This window comes from Coffea arabica, chromosome 3c (genome assembly GCF_036785885.1).
Source record: "Coffea arabica cultivar ET-39 chromosome 3c, Coffea Arabica ET-39 HiFi, whole genome shotgun sequence".
Lineage (NCBI taxonomy): Eukaryota > Viridiplantae > Streptophyta > Magnoliopsida > Gentianales > Rubiaceae > Coffea > Coffea arabica.
The window spans coordinates 3506823-3523546 of NC_092314.1; the positions used below are offsets into that span (position 1 = coordinate 3506823).

General features: G+C 38.0%; 1 protein-coding gene and 1 long non-coding RNA gene across 7 annotated transcripts; one reads left to right on the forward strand and one right to left on the reverse strand.

Moving 5' to 3' along the window:
- The first annotated feature begins 244 nt into the window (after nt 1-244).
- LOC140037526 (uncharacterized) lies at nt 245-2720 on the forward strand. The gene is made up of 2 exons (XR_011841455.1): nt 245-790; nt 922-2720. It is a non-coding gene; the product is annotated as an uncharacterized lncRNA (long non-coding RNA).
- A 2557-nt stretch (nt 2721-5277) lies between these two features.
- On the reverse strand, nt 5278-15265 carry LOC113734183 (protein argonaute 10). 6 transcript variants are annotated; one of them, XM_027260562.2, is made up of 23 exons: nt 14994-15265; nt 13561-13665; nt 12729-13399; nt 12188-12396; nt 11821-11970; nt 11553-11686; nt 11358-11467; nt 11165-11271; nt 10718-10856; nt 10499-10615; nt 9863-9970; nt 9710-9781; nt 9129-9251; nt 8864-9023; nt 8649-8770; nt 8266-8403; nt 8041-8183; nt 7835-7897; nt 7428-7491; nt 7151-7286; nt 6977-7050; nt 6291-6417; nt 5278-5712 (listed from the first exon to the last, which is right to left on the reverse strand). In XM_027260562.2, exons 3-23 carry the CDS (start codon nt 13224-13226, stop codon nt 5531-5533), a joined length of 2976 nt encoding a protein of 991 aa, XP_027116363.1. In that variant the 5' UTR covers nt 13227-13399; nt 13561-13665; nt 14994-15265; the 3' UTR covers nt 5278-5530. The 6 variants fall into 6 exon arrangements, with proteins under 6 accessions (XP_027116363.1, XP_071937972.1, XP_071937973.1 ...); XM_072081871.1 differs by lacking the exon at nt 14994-15265 and adding an exon at nt 14389-14873; XM_072081872.1 differs by lacking the exon at nt 14994-15265 and adding an exon at nt 14141-14159.
- Nucleotides 15266-16724: the final 1459 nt, after the last annotated feature.

Below are 16724 nucleotides of genomic sequence, written 5' to 3' on the forward strand. Positions count from 1 at the left end.
TCAGTGACTTCCTTGATAGATAAATTTGAAAGTAAGTGCACAGAGAGTGTTAGATGCATACATGTACATACATATATATACACATAAAGGCGCAGAGAGGAGGTGGAGAGCAGAGAGGGGGTGCATGAAAGGGTCCCCCCACCGTCTCAACCCTAAAGTTAATAAATGCTCTTACAATAATAATAATATTTAGAAACTCTCACTAAGCTGTCTGGGATCTGCATGGTGGTGGTGGTGGCGGTGGTGGTGGCGTGACAATATTCAATTTGCATCACCAGGGACCACTTTGCATCTAACAAATTTTGTTTCCATTATACTACAATTTTCCAAATCTTTTCAGTCACCAATTTCCTTATCTTTTTTTTATCCAATAAAATTGACAAACCCCCTCCCTTTCTCTCTGCTCCCCGCCTCTATTTATAGCCAATTTGCCCTCCCTTCTCTAGGCGAGCCTTTTACAGAAGACGAAGAGGAACCTGGCCCCTTGTAGCCATATAGGTCTCTCTCTTTAGTCTTTCTCTTGACCTACACACCCTGGTAGGAGAAGGGTCATGAGGGAATAGTTGTGCAGCTCAGTTTCTTGGCCGTGCTTCATTATCAGTTGAAGCTGCCAGCATGATCTAAACCTTTCTCCTTCGTTTGAGGAAAGATCAGATCATGTGGTAGCTTCACCTGTTGGTGATGACACGAATATGAATGTACGGACCCTAGTTTTCTTTCTTCTTACTTGTCAATTTTGTTAGTCATACAATAGTAGTTATAATTCGGTACCATTCACTTGGTGGAAAAGGTATGCAATGTGAAATTTCTTGCTTCAATATTTACTACGGGATATATGGTTAGTTTTTCAGGTGGGGTGGGAGAGCTTTTTATTGTGTTTTCAGGCGTTTTCGATTGATGATTAAGGTTAATATGTGACAGGAAACCTGTGTCATGGGAATTGCATGATTCCAAGACCCTTTGTTGTGCTTTGGACTTCGAGCTATGATATGCCTAATTTTACCTTCCTGTGTTGGGTAATAGTCTCAGTTTTCGTTAGTGTCTTTGCTTTTTCAAGAACAGATTTCTAAATGTCATGCGAAATATGTGTGCCACGGATGACTACTCATTGAAAATAAATTGCATTGCCTCTCCAAATATTTCAAGAAAAAGCCTCGTTCTTCATGGGAATTAGAATCCGGGATTAGCCCTGTCCTGATATCCTTCTTACCTGAGTAGGGTTTCCAGTTCTACAGGCCGGGAGTTGGTGAGTAATGTTTTCTTTTCATTTCTGTTTTAAATTTTAGAGATAATTTTGAAGATTCTTTGAGTTAATCGTCTAGCTCACTTCTCAGCTTTCGTGACTCCTAGCAAGTTCCCGTGTAGAAACTGATCCTGTCTTAACAGTCAATGATACAGTACTAGGGTTTCCGGAAGCTCATAAAATCTTGAAGAAACGTGGGATTATAATGATAAGTACCCAGAACCTTGAAATTAGTCCCAGGGGATCACAAGTACTCTATCATTGTCTCCAGTAGGCAACGGTATTAAGAAGAGCAAAAGATTTTTTTTTCTCCTTTGCCCATCCACAATTTCTTGCTCTTCCTGAACTTTTCTTGCCTTGGATGTTTTCCTTTTCCATCAATGTTTCTTAGCTTTTTCTGAAGTGTGTTGTGTTGGGGAGGGTGGTGTAGCCAAACTATGAGAGAAAGAAAGCCATGGGATGGACAAGAACATGTGTTATCCGCCTATTTTAGTTGTGGCCTTGGGAGCATAGTCTCCTTAATTTGCATCTTGCTTGTTCTTCTAACTTGAGTCATGGATATTTTGTGAAGAATAAATGAAACTAGATATTTAACTTGATTATAGTTGGTCCGAGCCTGAGAGGGTTATAACAGTGATGTTTCACAGCAAGGTGTCCTTTTATATTTCAAGATACCAATATCCTTAAGCAACTATCAGATCTGAATCATCTGATTGTGCAGTACCAAAAGATGTATCTTTTCACTTGGCTTGACATGAGAAATGAAAGCACAAGTGCCCCACGCATTGATGAGACCGTTTGTGTTCTGATATTTTAGTTACATCCTCATCTCAATATCTTCTGTCATTTCCAGGAATTGAAGTTTCCTTTGCATATGCCATTATCACTGTCTCATGATTGAGTAGGAAATCATTTTGCTTGCAGTTTGATTTCTGAATTTAAAAAAAAAATCCTTGCTTTGACACAGCTTTGCTCTTTGGAAATGATCATTTGACTAGAGCATATGGACTCCAAAATTTTCTTTACATAACTATTTCAACTTGTACACTCATATTGACAGCTGATCAATAGGAGACAAAATTCATATCCATTACATAAGTTGAAAACTCCCATTTGGCTTTGCTTGCAGCCCTTCTTAGTTTTCTTTATGTAGAATCTCACTTATTGGTTTCTTAAATAATTTATTCAGTAAACCAAGTATAAAATCTGATTTAACAAATAGGAAGGCAGTATCAATATTGTAGCTTCATGAACAGTGGCATGCAGGTATTCCAACAGCAAGTCTATTTCAAGACTAAAATTTCTTGTGAGCTTCAATTATTCTCCCCACCTCTCTCTCTCTCTCTCTCTCTTGCACCAGATAGCTCCACCTCCATCCGTTTCTTTCTTTGTCTTACTCTTCTGGTGAGAGGAGGTTGTTTTCCACGGTGCAGTTGTTGAGAGCAGCGAGCTTTGGCTTGTTTTTCTAGTTGGGAAATTTTCATTTTTAGCAAGATTCTTTGAACCTTTCATATCCATCAGTACACTATATATGTGAAACGTCATTGATTCTCCCAACTATTCCCAGGGACCATTCTTTATAATTGATCTTATTACTGATGGAAATATGGAGAAGGGATTCCCCTTTTAGGGTTCGTTACATAGCATTAAGGGAACGGTCCCCTCAATTAACATTTCAACAACAATGTCTTTCGTTGGAAGAACTAGACATTATTAAGGCTAACAAGAGCACAGGTGATAGTGATACAGTCAGCGTCTCAATGATTTCTAGCCAAAATGTAGTCCACTGAGGTCTGAGAACTGGAGGCCCTAGTCACCTTTTACCCCAGCAGGCAGCAATGACAGATATGAACTTGCCCACATTCCCCTTCCCCACATGCCTGGAAAGGAATGGTTTTTTTTTTTTCCTTCCCTTTTTTAAGAAACACAACTAAAATTGAAGTGACAAGGAAACCAAGGTAATTAAAAAGGACGGACTCCAAGAACAGCATTATAACATGACTCCCACCATCATTATTTTTTACAAAACGTAGAAATGCTTGTTCAGCCAATGTACTTACGCAGCATTAGCCATGTCTTCCAAGGATTACTGCATTAAGTGTTGACATTCTTTCTACTGCTCATCGGAGTTGCAATTCAAGAGTTTCGACTGTTTGGCCACTCCTAATGATTATCAGTGATTGACTGCCTGCTTTTTGAAAGAGCTGCTTCTGATTCTTTGGTTAAAAAGATAACAAAAAGATGTAAGTTATGCTGAATGCATTTATTTACACTGACCATGAATGCTTCCCGTGCAAATCACACCACAAAATCAATGGGCTTGGAAGTAATCAGAATCGGTTTTAGGTTCTATCAGTTGAGGTGTGAGCTTGAGGGCATTATCATGCCATGGCCTTTTTCTTTGTTTCAAATGATAGGAATTTGTGTGATAAATCTTAGTAGACAGTCATCTTGTACTTTGGTAGACAATCAGGTATAGAGTAAGGTTTCATAATTATAAGTAGACATGGTGATCGAGCCGCTTTGAGTTCATATCTACCAACAGCTTATGATAGAAAAAAAAACTCTAAATCATTTCAATTTCAATAACTGCAGAAGAACAATAATAGCAAAAGACTGATGGTGCTAAGAATTATTCAGTTTACCAAGTGGAAGTAACTTCATTTGTTTTAAACTTGGAAGAGGGGGGAAAAAAAAAGCTTTATAATGAGCCCAAAATTTACTCTGTATGTACAATCTACAAGCATAGCGGGACACAAGAAGAGTGGGAGAAACTTGAAACCAAATTGGCTGAAGCCAAAATAGTGAGGAAAAAGTGAAATTTGATATATACATCATGATTTATGACATTCAGATTCCAATATATCCTACATTAGTGGAGGTGCTTTGAATTTTAGCATGGTTCAAAGACATTGCTGTTGAGCCTCAGAATTGATGCTTTCAGCAATGTTTTGGGCTACCTTCCGTCATCCTTGCAGTTTTCATGCAAGCTAAAAGACATGCGATTCTCGGCATGGTGAAAATGCAACAAACTGTGAACTGTGTATTCCTTTAGGATCCATCCTTTGTTCACCGGAAAGCTTATTCTCTTCATAAATTCACTCTGAAAAGGTGCAAATTGCAATTAATGAAAATTTCAAGGGCACACCTCTACCTGTAAACAACTTGCTTCCACTCAAAATAGCTCAATTTTTAAAGTTTGTAAATGAAATCCTGACAATTAGATAAACCTAGATATAAGCGTCCATGCATCCCTAGTCATTTTTTAAAAGACTACTGTCTCCAAACCTTTCTTTCTTCCTCAAATGTATCATTAACACTAGATGTCACAGTTTAGGTGCAATAATTCCCAGAGCTTCTTGTCTGTCTTTAAAAAAAAAAAAAAAAAAGCAAAAAGAAGAAGTACAAGTAGAATAGAATTGGAAGCTTCAGTTGCAAAAAGTGTGGAATTTAAAGTCCCATGTTTCGCCAGTCACTAAAACAAGAGCAAATTGACATGGTCATCTGGATATTTTGCTCTTTAGGACAGCCAACACCCTTTTTGTGGTCTTTTCTTGTTTCCACTTCCAATACGTGTTTACTGTTAACAGTGCAATGCCATTTGATTTTTGTTTTTTCAAAATGGCAAAAAGCTGACCATTTTAGGACGCCAGTTGGAGCTTGGAAACTTTGACACAATTGATTATCCGTCCGACAAAATCCCTGTCCTCTCAGCGGACAAATATTTTAGAAATTGTTAGTTTGTGCTGCCAACAAAATCATCGTTAGATTTAGTCTGTATATATTGGTCAACCTGCTTGAACACTACTTGAACTTGCCACCAGATGTAAATGGCATCATTTTTTTCTTTGTTTTTCAAGGGAGACTTCATGTCCAATTTGGACCATATAGCTCATGATATTATTACTATGGGTAGATCCCATCGTCCGTACTAGGAAATGGCATCATTGCCAACTTTTCAGGTGTTTCAGAACAGTAGATTTGTTCAGGGATCATGTACTTTAAGCATCCACTTTGATATGCAGCCTCAGTACTTTTAGCCAATGCTCAACTTTAGCATTAGACAGAAAGCCATTCAACAGCGAACGGAACCTGTAAACATAATCTAAAGCACATCGTTGAAGCCATGAAGGAAGGTACAGCTACTTTTTACATCATTCATCTGATTTCTGAACCATGCAACATAGCATGACTAGCCGTCCATTTACAAAGAGGCTCTACGTTGCATGTAAACTGCCTTACCCCTGATTTATAAGCTACCTCTGCTACTCGCTAACTATCCTCTGATTAGCAATAAAACATTACCCTTTTAACATTTTCTTTTAGCGCTGGCAATGGTCGTACACCAGACTCTCCAGCTGCTCTGGAACTTTTTCTTCCAGCAGCAGCACATCCGTTCTCCTGCAAATCTGGTTCCATGTAGAATCTGGCTCGGAATGCAGCTAAATGTGCATAATAAGCAGGAGGAACTGCACAAAACCGGAACTTCTCAATGACGTTAAGAAGATCAAGTACAACACAAATGAAAATATTCAAAGGACTGAGGGAGCATTAAAATGTTTCATCAAGCAGAACATAAAGACACAGGTGAGCACAAAATGATGATCTAGGTCAAAGAAGAGGGTGGTTCTGTGCCTCTGGCCGCCCTGATTGCAGCTGAGAATATCTTTGAAGCATACGATATGCGAAAGTTTTAATTAACTTTATGTGTGAAAAAAGAACTTCCAGAATCACCAAGATATTTTGGAGGTGGATGTTGGAAAGACGGGGAGGAAGAGTGGGCGAGGAAAGTATGGAGTTCCTCAATCAAGCCCTGCTAGCAGGCACAAGTGTTGTAAGGCGACACACGAGGTAACATCATGCTATTTTCAACCAAAATTATCTTAACTTATCATAGGCCACAAGAAGTTAAAACAATTCAGCACATGCTCTTCCAAATTCGTAGTCTTTATCTTTTTGGCCAACTTCCACCTTTCTATAATCTGTTACAATCATTCTTTTAACTTTTTATCTTTTTTTCTGGGGGAAGGAGGGCATTTCCACTCACCAACAGAAACAGAACGGGTGCACCTTGCATATGTATAGCAGAGATTGTTTGTCAATGACTGAATGCCATCCGCAGTAAAATTGTTCTCATCCCATAAAACATGGTAATGTGCTGGTCGACTTGTACCCTGTCATGGCAGAGAATTATATGTTACCATCTCATCCTGGAGGTAAAACCAATGTATATATAGAGACATGTTAAAAAATAAAATATATTTGTATGCCATATCACAATAAGCGAATCAATTATCATCTCATCCTAAAAGCATTATAGAAGTGAAAATAATGTACATGTACTAGCGATCCCAATTTAAGTCTATCTTCACAATGAGATTGGCCAAAAAACCCAATCCACTCATCTTTCCAAACTGACTTCTAAGGTTCCATATTGGATAGAAAATAATTTTCAAATACTATTCAGATTAAGCCTTTGCCTGACAAAAAACTACATATGAGTGTTATTTCTTTTCAACTAGAAGTGTCATGAGCTCTTGGTTCCATAAGATCATTCATACATACTAATGCAAGATGTGCAACTAAATGGACAAGACGCGAACTCCTTGCTCTATAAACAAATCATCTCTGGTCATAGCACAAGTTGCAGGCATCAAGATCCTCAGTTATACAAGCTAAGGGCCTTAAGACTAATGATGTTGTAGCAACATAAGCCAAAAGCCAATCTTTTACCTGAATGCCAGCATGGCTGCAAAGGTAAAAATCAAATTCTGTTGGGTGACAGATTTTAGTGTCAACCACAGTGCCTAAGAAACGAGAGATATATTGACATCAGATAAATTCCAAAAAGAAATATAAGCATTTCCCTAAAGAAAGAACTGTGCTTTGTAAACTGTAATAGTTTACCAGGTAATATATTTCCACTCTTGTCCATGCTACTGCGATCCCTATGATTATTAGCAAATAGCCGGGTGTGATGTCTCTTTTGTACCACAATAAAAGTTACTGGCGGCTGATAATTTGGTTCTAAAGAAGCACAAGCCTAGAGCAAAAAAGTCCATTGATGAGAACTGGAAAACAAGTGATGAGAGCTACAAACCAAGTTGAAGGTGTTTGTAGAAATGAACTTAAAGACCATAAATTTTACCAGTAAAAGAAAACTACATACTCCAGGGACACGTACCTTCCGGATTGCATCTAATTCAAAAAGCAGGACTTGATAAAATTGCCCTTCACTCACACCATCCCTGTTTCAATGAACATCACTATCAGACATCAACTATAGTTGTAAGGACATTTAAGTGTTTTTTAACAAATCTTCAAAGTTTCAAACCACTTTCCTCCACCGAAAAACCCACAGAAAACAAAAAGAAGCATGTTTTAAATAAGGCCAAAAGCACAGACTTTTATTTGGCAACGTAAAGACAATCATCCTGCAAAGACATATTAGCTCATTCTGCACAGTCGCAAGCAAACTCGTGGTTGGTAGGAAGTGACATCAACTTTCTTAAAGATTAATTTTCAACCACATCCTTGTGGCACTTACTCAAGTCTAGCATTACAGCCAGACAATACAAGACAGTTACTGACCTATAAAATATGATCCTTTGTGGCTTTTGACCAGTTGCCTTTCTGAAGGAAACCAAAAGATCTCTGAAACAAGAAAACAGGAGATGGTAAAGAACCAACTCTCTTGCATTTCAAAGGAAATCCCAGAACAAAATTCCAAAAAGAAGTAATATTGCAAGCAGAAACACAGACAAACAAAAAGCAGCAAATGCGAGGACTTCACAGACCGAATCATGCCACCACTGACGGTTCCACGGGCAGGATCATGCCATGTCTTGTACAAATCTTGTATAAGCTCCTGTCTATGAGCTTGAGCACAAACTAGTCCCGCGTACTTAGTGACTTCAGGCCAATCCTGGGAAGCTACAACCTACAAGCAGAAATAGTCTAAGCAACCTAATATTTCAAGATAAATAATGCAGAGAAGTGCAATTACAGTAAGTGAAGCATACTGCAGCTATTGACGGACTGGAGTCTTCTCCATTCTCTGGATGGGTTACATCTGCTCCAAATATGATGGTTGGAATGTCACTAACCAATGGTATCCTACAGCTTATAGCATCCAAAAGTACGGTGTTTCTTCCACCCATCTGCTTGCATAAATTGAGAGATCTAGAAGTAAGGAGTACATTGAATAGGCCAAGCAATCCTTCTGAGTGGAAAAGTAACTAACAAGGTTAAAGGTACTAAAACTTATTGTAACAAGTAGTCAGAGAGGCAGCCAAAGGGGATACTATCAGCAATGCAAAGCAATCAAGGCTCAATGAAGCCATTCACCAGAAATAAAGCTATGATCAAAATAATTTAAAATAAAGTATCATTGCATCATTCCTACCTTAACATTAATTTTCAAGGACACATTGGCCAAGTACTGCTTGCTGATCTTGAAGACATGCTTTGTCAGACAACATTGTGATATCAAACCAAGTTCAGTTTCACATATTCTCTTCAGATCGCCTATAAAGTAGAATCAAATCGTATTAGATACATTAGATAATGATAGTATTGAGCTCATGCCAATTTAAAAAAGTTTCTGTCTCTCAAACATACCATACAATGAACCATTGTTGTCTGGTAAAATGGCTAACAGAAGCTCCAGTTCCTTTCCTCTTAGTCTGTTCATACAAGCATGATAAACATGCTTTAGAGCTTTCTCAACTTGATCAGGCCTAGCACAGTAGATTGGAATTACAGGTTCTGAATTGAATTCCTGTAATAGGAGAGCCAACTATCAACATTTTAACAAAGGGCAAAAATTCAATACCATATACTCTTTAGCACAGACTAATCAAAGTAGAAAAGAACAAAACTCTACCATGCCAGACACTTGACACATTTGAGCCAATTCATTACAGAACCCACGAGCAACGCTCTCTTGGACACTCCTCGAGAAGTTGATGCACGCCCACCGGCTAACAGTCATCCCATTGATCATTTTCTATCAGCATGAGAACAAGTATTCAGTTGCAACTCCCAAAGAAGTCACATAGCAAAAATGTGTTGCAACAATTCAATTGAAAAGAAGAGAGACCCCATCATGCATACTAAGGGTCCTTTTATGGTTGGCCAACAAATAACTAGCATGCATTACAAAGTTGCGCCTTTTTTTTTTGCCACTTGGATTTGCTAGCTAACATGGCCCTTTATGTCGGAAAGGAGTATTTTATATGTCAGTTGAGAAACGAGGGAGGGGGGGATGACTACTATTGTTTCATATCTCATGTAAGTTGTAACCATCTTCAACTATAATTATGGCCTTGTATTCAATAAGTAACTTGCAAAATGATATAGAAGCTGGAGAAGATATTTACAAGAATTAAGTTGCAACAGAATTTTCTAATAAAACAGAAAATTAGTTCAAGCATAATCAATACAAAAAAAAAAAGAAAGTCTTACCTTATTCATCATGTTCCACTGTCCAACTTGAGGCAAACAATCCTTCTCTTTTCCATTCTCATGATATTTCAGCTAAAAATAAGTGAATGATGTCGTTAAGGACAACATAAGATATTCTTCACAGATATGAATCAGAACAAAATGCATTCGTACCCAAGGCGCTGGAAGTACCCTTGCCTCCACAGAAGCTAGATTTTCGCTAATTTTGATCCCAAATTCCTTGGCATATGGATCTTGATCATATGCATTTTGCTGAACTGTCTGCATAGGAGCAGAACAAAAGGATACCACATCAATTCCTCAGGCTCAGTTAACCTCACTTAAGACTTTCTGAAGTTCAGAAATCATAGAGTAAGCACTAAATTTTAGGCACTTAATTGAGAAAAGGAAGAGATGCTATGGTAAGAATCCTAATAGAGAATGTGTAATGTAGAAATGGTTATTATTCAAACAACATAACCAGGGACTTCAGTATCAAGTTAAATTCCTACTCTGCTACATTGTCATAGAGATAATCCAGAGCTTGATAACTCCAAGGTTGTTGCAGAAGGCAGAAGCTTTTAGCATGCATCAAGCCTTAGGAAACTAGCAGAGAATGAGGATTTCAACATTTTCTCCAGCTCAACTATTCAACTATATGCACTCAAAAGGTAGTTTTTTTTTTTTGTTTAATAGATGGTGTGTATGTTTTGGATTGATAAGACATTCAAGTGGTGAAATTTCCTCCGGTACCATGAGATTTGAAGGTCAAACTGAGACTGGAACTAGTAAGGTGATTAGGTGAAGTACCTGCAAAATGTCATTTTCACGCTCCCTGGGTCTTTGGCATGTAAACTTCAGAAGAGCTGTAATTTGCTTCTCACTCAGCCTTTTTGTATATCTTTGGCCCTCAACAATTTTACATGCCTGAAAGTTCAATAAAATTAGAGCACATGCAAGAACTTGAAAGACAGTAAAAAGTTGAACCCATCCACTGGAACACAAAACGTTGACTAATAATCATGTTACCTCCATTGGTAGATAGTTAGCCTTCTTTTGGTTCCCGACTTGAAGGCAAGGAAGATGGGTATACTGAATTTTGAAGCCATACATTTCTTGGAAGTATTCAACAACTGATTTCATCGTTGAATTGTCATCAACTGGAAAACTGCTTCAGAACTATTTATTAGTTTCTCTTGTTCAGCTTGCAAGTTCAAATTGAGAGTGTTAACATAAAGGACGAATAATAATAAACACATCACGGGAACTAGGGGTTAAACGAACTGAAACAGCAGACAAGAATTTGTTTAAAATGCCCATGTTACCAGAGAGGATGGGCTTGGACTAGTTAAGTTAGATGCAACACATTTCGTTTCAACAACTCTTTGTTCCATCAACTTTCAATTTGTTTATAGGATGAGGGACAGCTACTTAAAGAAATGAACATCAATCTTTAGCGAAAGACAAATATCTTACACTAGTTCTCGAGTTGGTTGGGTTGTTAACCCAGAAACCCGATACTTTCTTCGCACACTTCCCCTATGCGTTACTTCAACTTTCACTCCTCTGAGTGCCTTTTTTATCTGGATCACATTCGAATTACAAAACCACTATAGGCATTTAGCATAAAGTACTTCAAGCTTATATTTGCCAAATTAATAGAAAGTACCTTAACACGGTCAGAGTCAGACAAAGGGCGTGATATTGCATCTTTTCCCAGAAGTTGGGCAACAAACTCTATCACCGGAAGAGCCTCAATAAATGCAGCTGAAGCCATATCTTCATGAAATAAACAACATAAAGTTGTGTAACCATAAAAGTAGAGCCATTGTGATTTAAATTTCTAAATCACCAGGTAAATTACCAATATTGAGAGACAAGCCCATTTGAGTTGGTCTTATACTCTGGTAGAACCCACACCATGCTTCTAAGCCATCTCCAAGACGTTGAGGCCTCCTGATAACAGGAGAAAAGAATGATCTCCCCACTGGGCAGTACCTATTAAAGTGTGCAGTATAAAATTAAAAAAAAAAGGAAAAAGATGAAGGACAAATGCATTAGTTTTCAAGTAGTCATATTAAGATACACTAATATATCCAAGGAAGAATATACCACGTATATCATTGTGATACCTTTTTACAGAAAGCTCTCTCAACACAATGTCAAGTATTTGAAGAGCTTCCTGCGGACCATCTGCCCGTTTCCCAGCAAGAAATTGGCCTAAATGATGCAAATTTGCCCGTGCAACAAACTTGAGTACAACTTTGTACTCCCTCTCTCTCCTGAAATGAATTCAGATGTTCAACTAATTACCACAACAAATTTTGCTAATTAAAATTTGAAAGGTTCTGATTGTAAAGGTTATAAAGACCAATCCTGTTGTATTTTTATTCTTATGCTGAATATTCCTTTGAGAATTTTTCATCCTTAGCTGGAAAATGAAGTCTTTAAAATTTTAAAATTGAGGTTTGTACTTTGTAGAGAGCAATAAAACCATACTTGGGGCCATTGACTCCATCCTCTTCATCTATTAACTTAATTGTGAACTCTTTCCAAGCGAAAGGAAGTTCACCAGCAGTGTATAGACTTTTTCTGCCATCAAATGCAGGCAATCTCATCCCTAAGTCAGATTCTTTGTACAGTTTCACCAACTCTGCCATGATAGCTCTGTTCACGTTTTTAGACGCCACTTCAGGAGTTACAGTAACCTGCAAAAATGGGCAGGAATAATTGCAAAAGGCAATGAAATATACAGAACATTAAGTACAATGCCCATTACCATTTTCAAGGGCCATTAATGCTACTTAAAAGCAGAGGACAAGGAAGAGAAATGAGCCTACTCAATTTTACCTGCAAAGTAACAGCAGATACAAAAAGAAAAAATAAAAACATAAACATACTGAATGTCAGCCTAAGGGCCCCAGCAGTCGTGCCCCAAATCAATAAGTATAAACAATTAATAACTCTGCAGCATTACACTCAACAGTTAAGTTAATGAAGAACATGAAAGAAAAAAAAAACAAACACACAAACAACTTACATCATATTGGTTCAAGTCCTTGTCCGGTAACTCTGCAAAGAAATGGTTGGCCTTAACCATACATTTCGTTCCAAGTTGCCCAAACCCAGGTCTAGGTGCAAAACTCAATGACTTGCTTGAAGAGGGAAAACCCATGTCCACTTTACATAGTTTATTGTTCCCATTCTTAGCACAACTACTTGTTGGAGTTGATTCAACAGGACCAGCAGGTTCAGCCGAAACCGGCTTATTTGCGGCAGTGCAAGGCCTTGAACTTGGCCGCATCAAGGTGTCACCTTGATCAGATTTCCGGCCACCTCTTCCCCTTCTCCTTCCTCTATTTCTTGATGGAGGTGAGGACTGGTTGTAAGGCTTGGTGTTCTGAGTTTCTTGGGCGGGTGGCCCTTTGCCGTTTTGAGCTGTTTTGGGATTCTTCTGAACTGGATTCATTGAGCTCTGGCACTGGGGTTTGATCACGAAATGCTGTTCTGAGCTCTCTTTCATTTGCCTAATAGGCATGATGATAGTAATGATGATGACAGCTTGCTTGCAAAGACTTTTTGTGCAGAATACGGAAACCTGCTTAAAACAAAAATTCTCCCCTTGATGGCACAATGCAAGACAGTCACCCTTTCTCGCAATCACTATTCAATCTTCCCTCATTACTCCTCAAAAATTTAAGGCCAACCCAACTGCAATCCAGAAACAGAGAAGAGAAGCCATGTCACTAAAATAACCCAACAGGGAAAAAAACCAGTAAGAGAAATTGCGGATGCTTAAACCAATTTTCACACGCAATAGTCAAATGTCAGGCATTCAACTTCAAGTCTACATATAGTTCTACACACATTACCATTCTTTTGCAAAACTAAGTAGCCCCAAGTTCTCGCACGTTTGTTTCATCAACAAACACTACCCGCGACTTAGAAGTTGAAGTGGCTATTGGACATTTGAACTCCTAGAGTGAAGTAAATCAAGAATATATTCAATAAAGAGGTTAACGAAGTAAAAATAATCACATATAACCACACAATAAACTGTATATGAGTTTGGTATTTCTAAGAATTATGTTCCATGAACCCTTATTATGAATGATATCTACAGTACATGGATATATTTCGTTAATATCAACTCTCAATGACCCTGTTCAAAAAGAGCATGGAATATCCAAAAGAAAAGGGGAAAAAAAGGATTGTAACTAAACTAGGATTTGGGCTGGAAAAGACACACACGTGAAGACAGAACAAAAAGAACACAACCCAGAACCGAAATCGTATTAGATGCTTCTGTTGGAAACCCAACATCCATGAATCAGGATGAGAATAGGAGAATAAGTTGATAAAGATAACATCTATGTGTTGAAATATGCATACAAATACCAATAAATAAAAGTAATAGGGGAAATGCCCAGGAGACAAAAACCATTCCTTTACCTTGTCTATTAACCAAGACCAAACCTTTGCATCAGAAAACTACAAAATATGGATGAGTAAATCCAAAGAAAAAAGACACCAGTATCTCATATATGCACATATAAACAAGCATTAATAAATGTGGAAGGCAAAGTATGACTGCTCAAGAAGAGAATAAAATTGCCTAGAAAGAAACAAAAGTCACAAGAGGTAATAGTAGCATGTGTGTAGCTAGAACAGATAAAAGGAATAAACATTGAAAAACTCACTCCAACAAAAATCACACTATCTGAAGAAAGATGGCCCCTATACCACTGCTTCATAGAAAATGACACTGAGATTTTAAAGTTTACTGAGCTGAGGTTTGAAGCTTTAAGGAAAAAATGGTGGGCTAACAACGAAGGGAAGGGAAGAGAGCTAGAAAGTGGAGATTTAAACTAAAAAGATGGGATTTTTGGTGGGGTGATTCAACTTTCAAGATTACATGAGAGAGAGAAAAATTGAAATGTTGAAGAGAAAGAAATTAATAAGAGTGGTGATGATGATGATGAAGATGAATCTTTTCTATCCACGCATGCAATTGCTTTTGGTGTTTTCTTTATCACGTGTAAAAGGCTTTTCGAAGTCCTCTCCTCCCCTTTTGCTTTTCTCTATAACTCTTGCTCTATCTCCTCTTGCTCCCCTCCCATCCTCTAATGTAGACAGACACAAACGGGGACTCATTTCTACCTGCTCCAAAATGTGATGGCTTGCCAAATGAAAAAGAAAATACACCACTCAAGCTAAAGGACAATTGTGTTCGAGTGTGTGAGCTGCTACCTACATGAAAGCAAAGAAAAACAGAAAAAGAATAACTGAAACCTGCAGCCCTCACCAGTTCACAAAATGGGATCTTCTCTTCTCACTTCCACAGTTTTCAGTTTTGACAGCAACACAGCGCTCTTTCTTTTCTTTCTTCGCTCATGCTTATGCATGCATTTTGCTTGTCTTGGTTTTGTTTGGATGCGAAGAGAGGAAGAGGACAAACTACAAAGGCAAGCAAGCCTTGTACAATGGCAGCTCAATTTTTTGCTACGGCTGAATACTTTAGCTTTTAGCTTTGGCTTCTCAACAAGAAAGTCCCATGAATCCTATCCTACGTAGTAGAGATGTCCCAGAATCTTTTATTTATGTACTCAAGCAGTCAAGCTTTGGTAAGCTGTAACGGTCGGTTCAATCCCTCCAACTCAAAGAGTGAGATGGCGTCCACTTTTCTTTAGGTTTTCGGTTTGGTCCACAACATGTGTGGCCTTATCTGCTTTTTGGAACTATGGGAATTATTAGTTCCTTGGACCAGTTGGGACTGCAATTAATCACAGAGATTTAGGATTAGTAAAGTTTTTATCAATGCGTCCAAACAACTAATGTTGCCATGTGTCATATCTATGTCCTCTATTCTCGTTGTTGTCCAGTCGATAAACACTTCTTGGTAGTTCAACTTTTTAGACTCGATGCATGTTCGATACAGATGCTAAACACAGCGCGGTACGACCTCAGTACAATGTTCTCTGTTCAACAAAAGATAGTAGAATTTGTTTTGGATCGTAATTTTTCTAAATTTTTATATTTTTTACGAGCATAGTTTCATATTACTTTTTTATCTCACATATATCAAATCGTTATATTATATTTTTCTATCAAAACTTCTAAATACAATAATTCCACCGAGTTTTTAGTAAGTCAAAACTTAACTCTCTAATCATTATTCATCTTAAACACCCTAGAAATTAAACCACATTATCTACCTATTTGTATACCCTCTTGCTCTTTTTTTTTTCAGACAAATTCTTGGTGTTTGGGGAGAAAACACAACATAACACTATTCAGAATGTTCATGCAAAATTTTGAAAACAACTCTTAATTCTCAAGTATCATATTAATTTTCTTTGATGTGAAATTTTGAAGTAAATTCATTCTTGGTTATTTGGTAGTGCTACATCCCATGCAGTATGCAATAGAGTACTGCAAAGGCCTCATCATGACATTCTCTGGCTAACTAGCATTACTCTGTGCGTGATTCTTAATGAATCTCACTTAAATGGTGGCTCCACCAGCTGAAGGGGTGCTTGATAAATATGATATAATAATGAGGTGAGACAGCATGGGTCTGAGATCAGAGGTGTTGAAAATTGGGAACCATTTTGATCTGTGAGATTGCAAAGTACATGATTACACCTCCAGGGAGCAAGGTCTTGGGGCCATGATTAGAAAGGGGAGGAAACAGAATCAGAGTAGGGATTGTCTATGATGGCATCTTGGACTTGGAACTCATGGGTCCTTATAATCATGCTACTCTTGATAAGTGAGAAGCTTTCTTGCGTGTTTATTTCAGTATCGTGTTTCATGATCCCACTCTTTGTTATGTTAGCATAATTAGTTAAATAAAAGTCGTGATTGTTCCTGCGAGTACAACCCATGAGTACCTGCTGACCATGCGGTTCACAGAATCTGTGCTCCATTGATGCCATGAGGGGAGATCAACTTCCTGTTGATATCATCATTAGGAGTCTGGGGGAGGACTGGAAATCTCTTTTGTCACCTCAATAAATGACTACATGTGATTGGT

What these genes read in the sequence shown, in the direction of transcription:
- LOC113734183 (XM_027260563.2), bottom strand. Translation starts at nt 13,226, where the DNA reads ATGCCTATTAGGCAAATGAAAGAGAGCTCAGAACAGCATTTCGTGATC. An exon ending in GATGGAGTCAATGGCCCCAA is followed by an intron (nt 11,971 to 12,187) that starts GTATGGTTTTAT and finishes AATTCATTTCAG; the next exon opens with GAGAGAGAGGGAGTACAAAG. An exon ending in CAAAGGATCATATTTTATAG is followed by an intron (nt 7,492 to 7,834) that starts GTCAGTAACTGT and finishes TCATTGAAACAG; the next exon opens with GGATGGTGTGAGTGAAGGGC.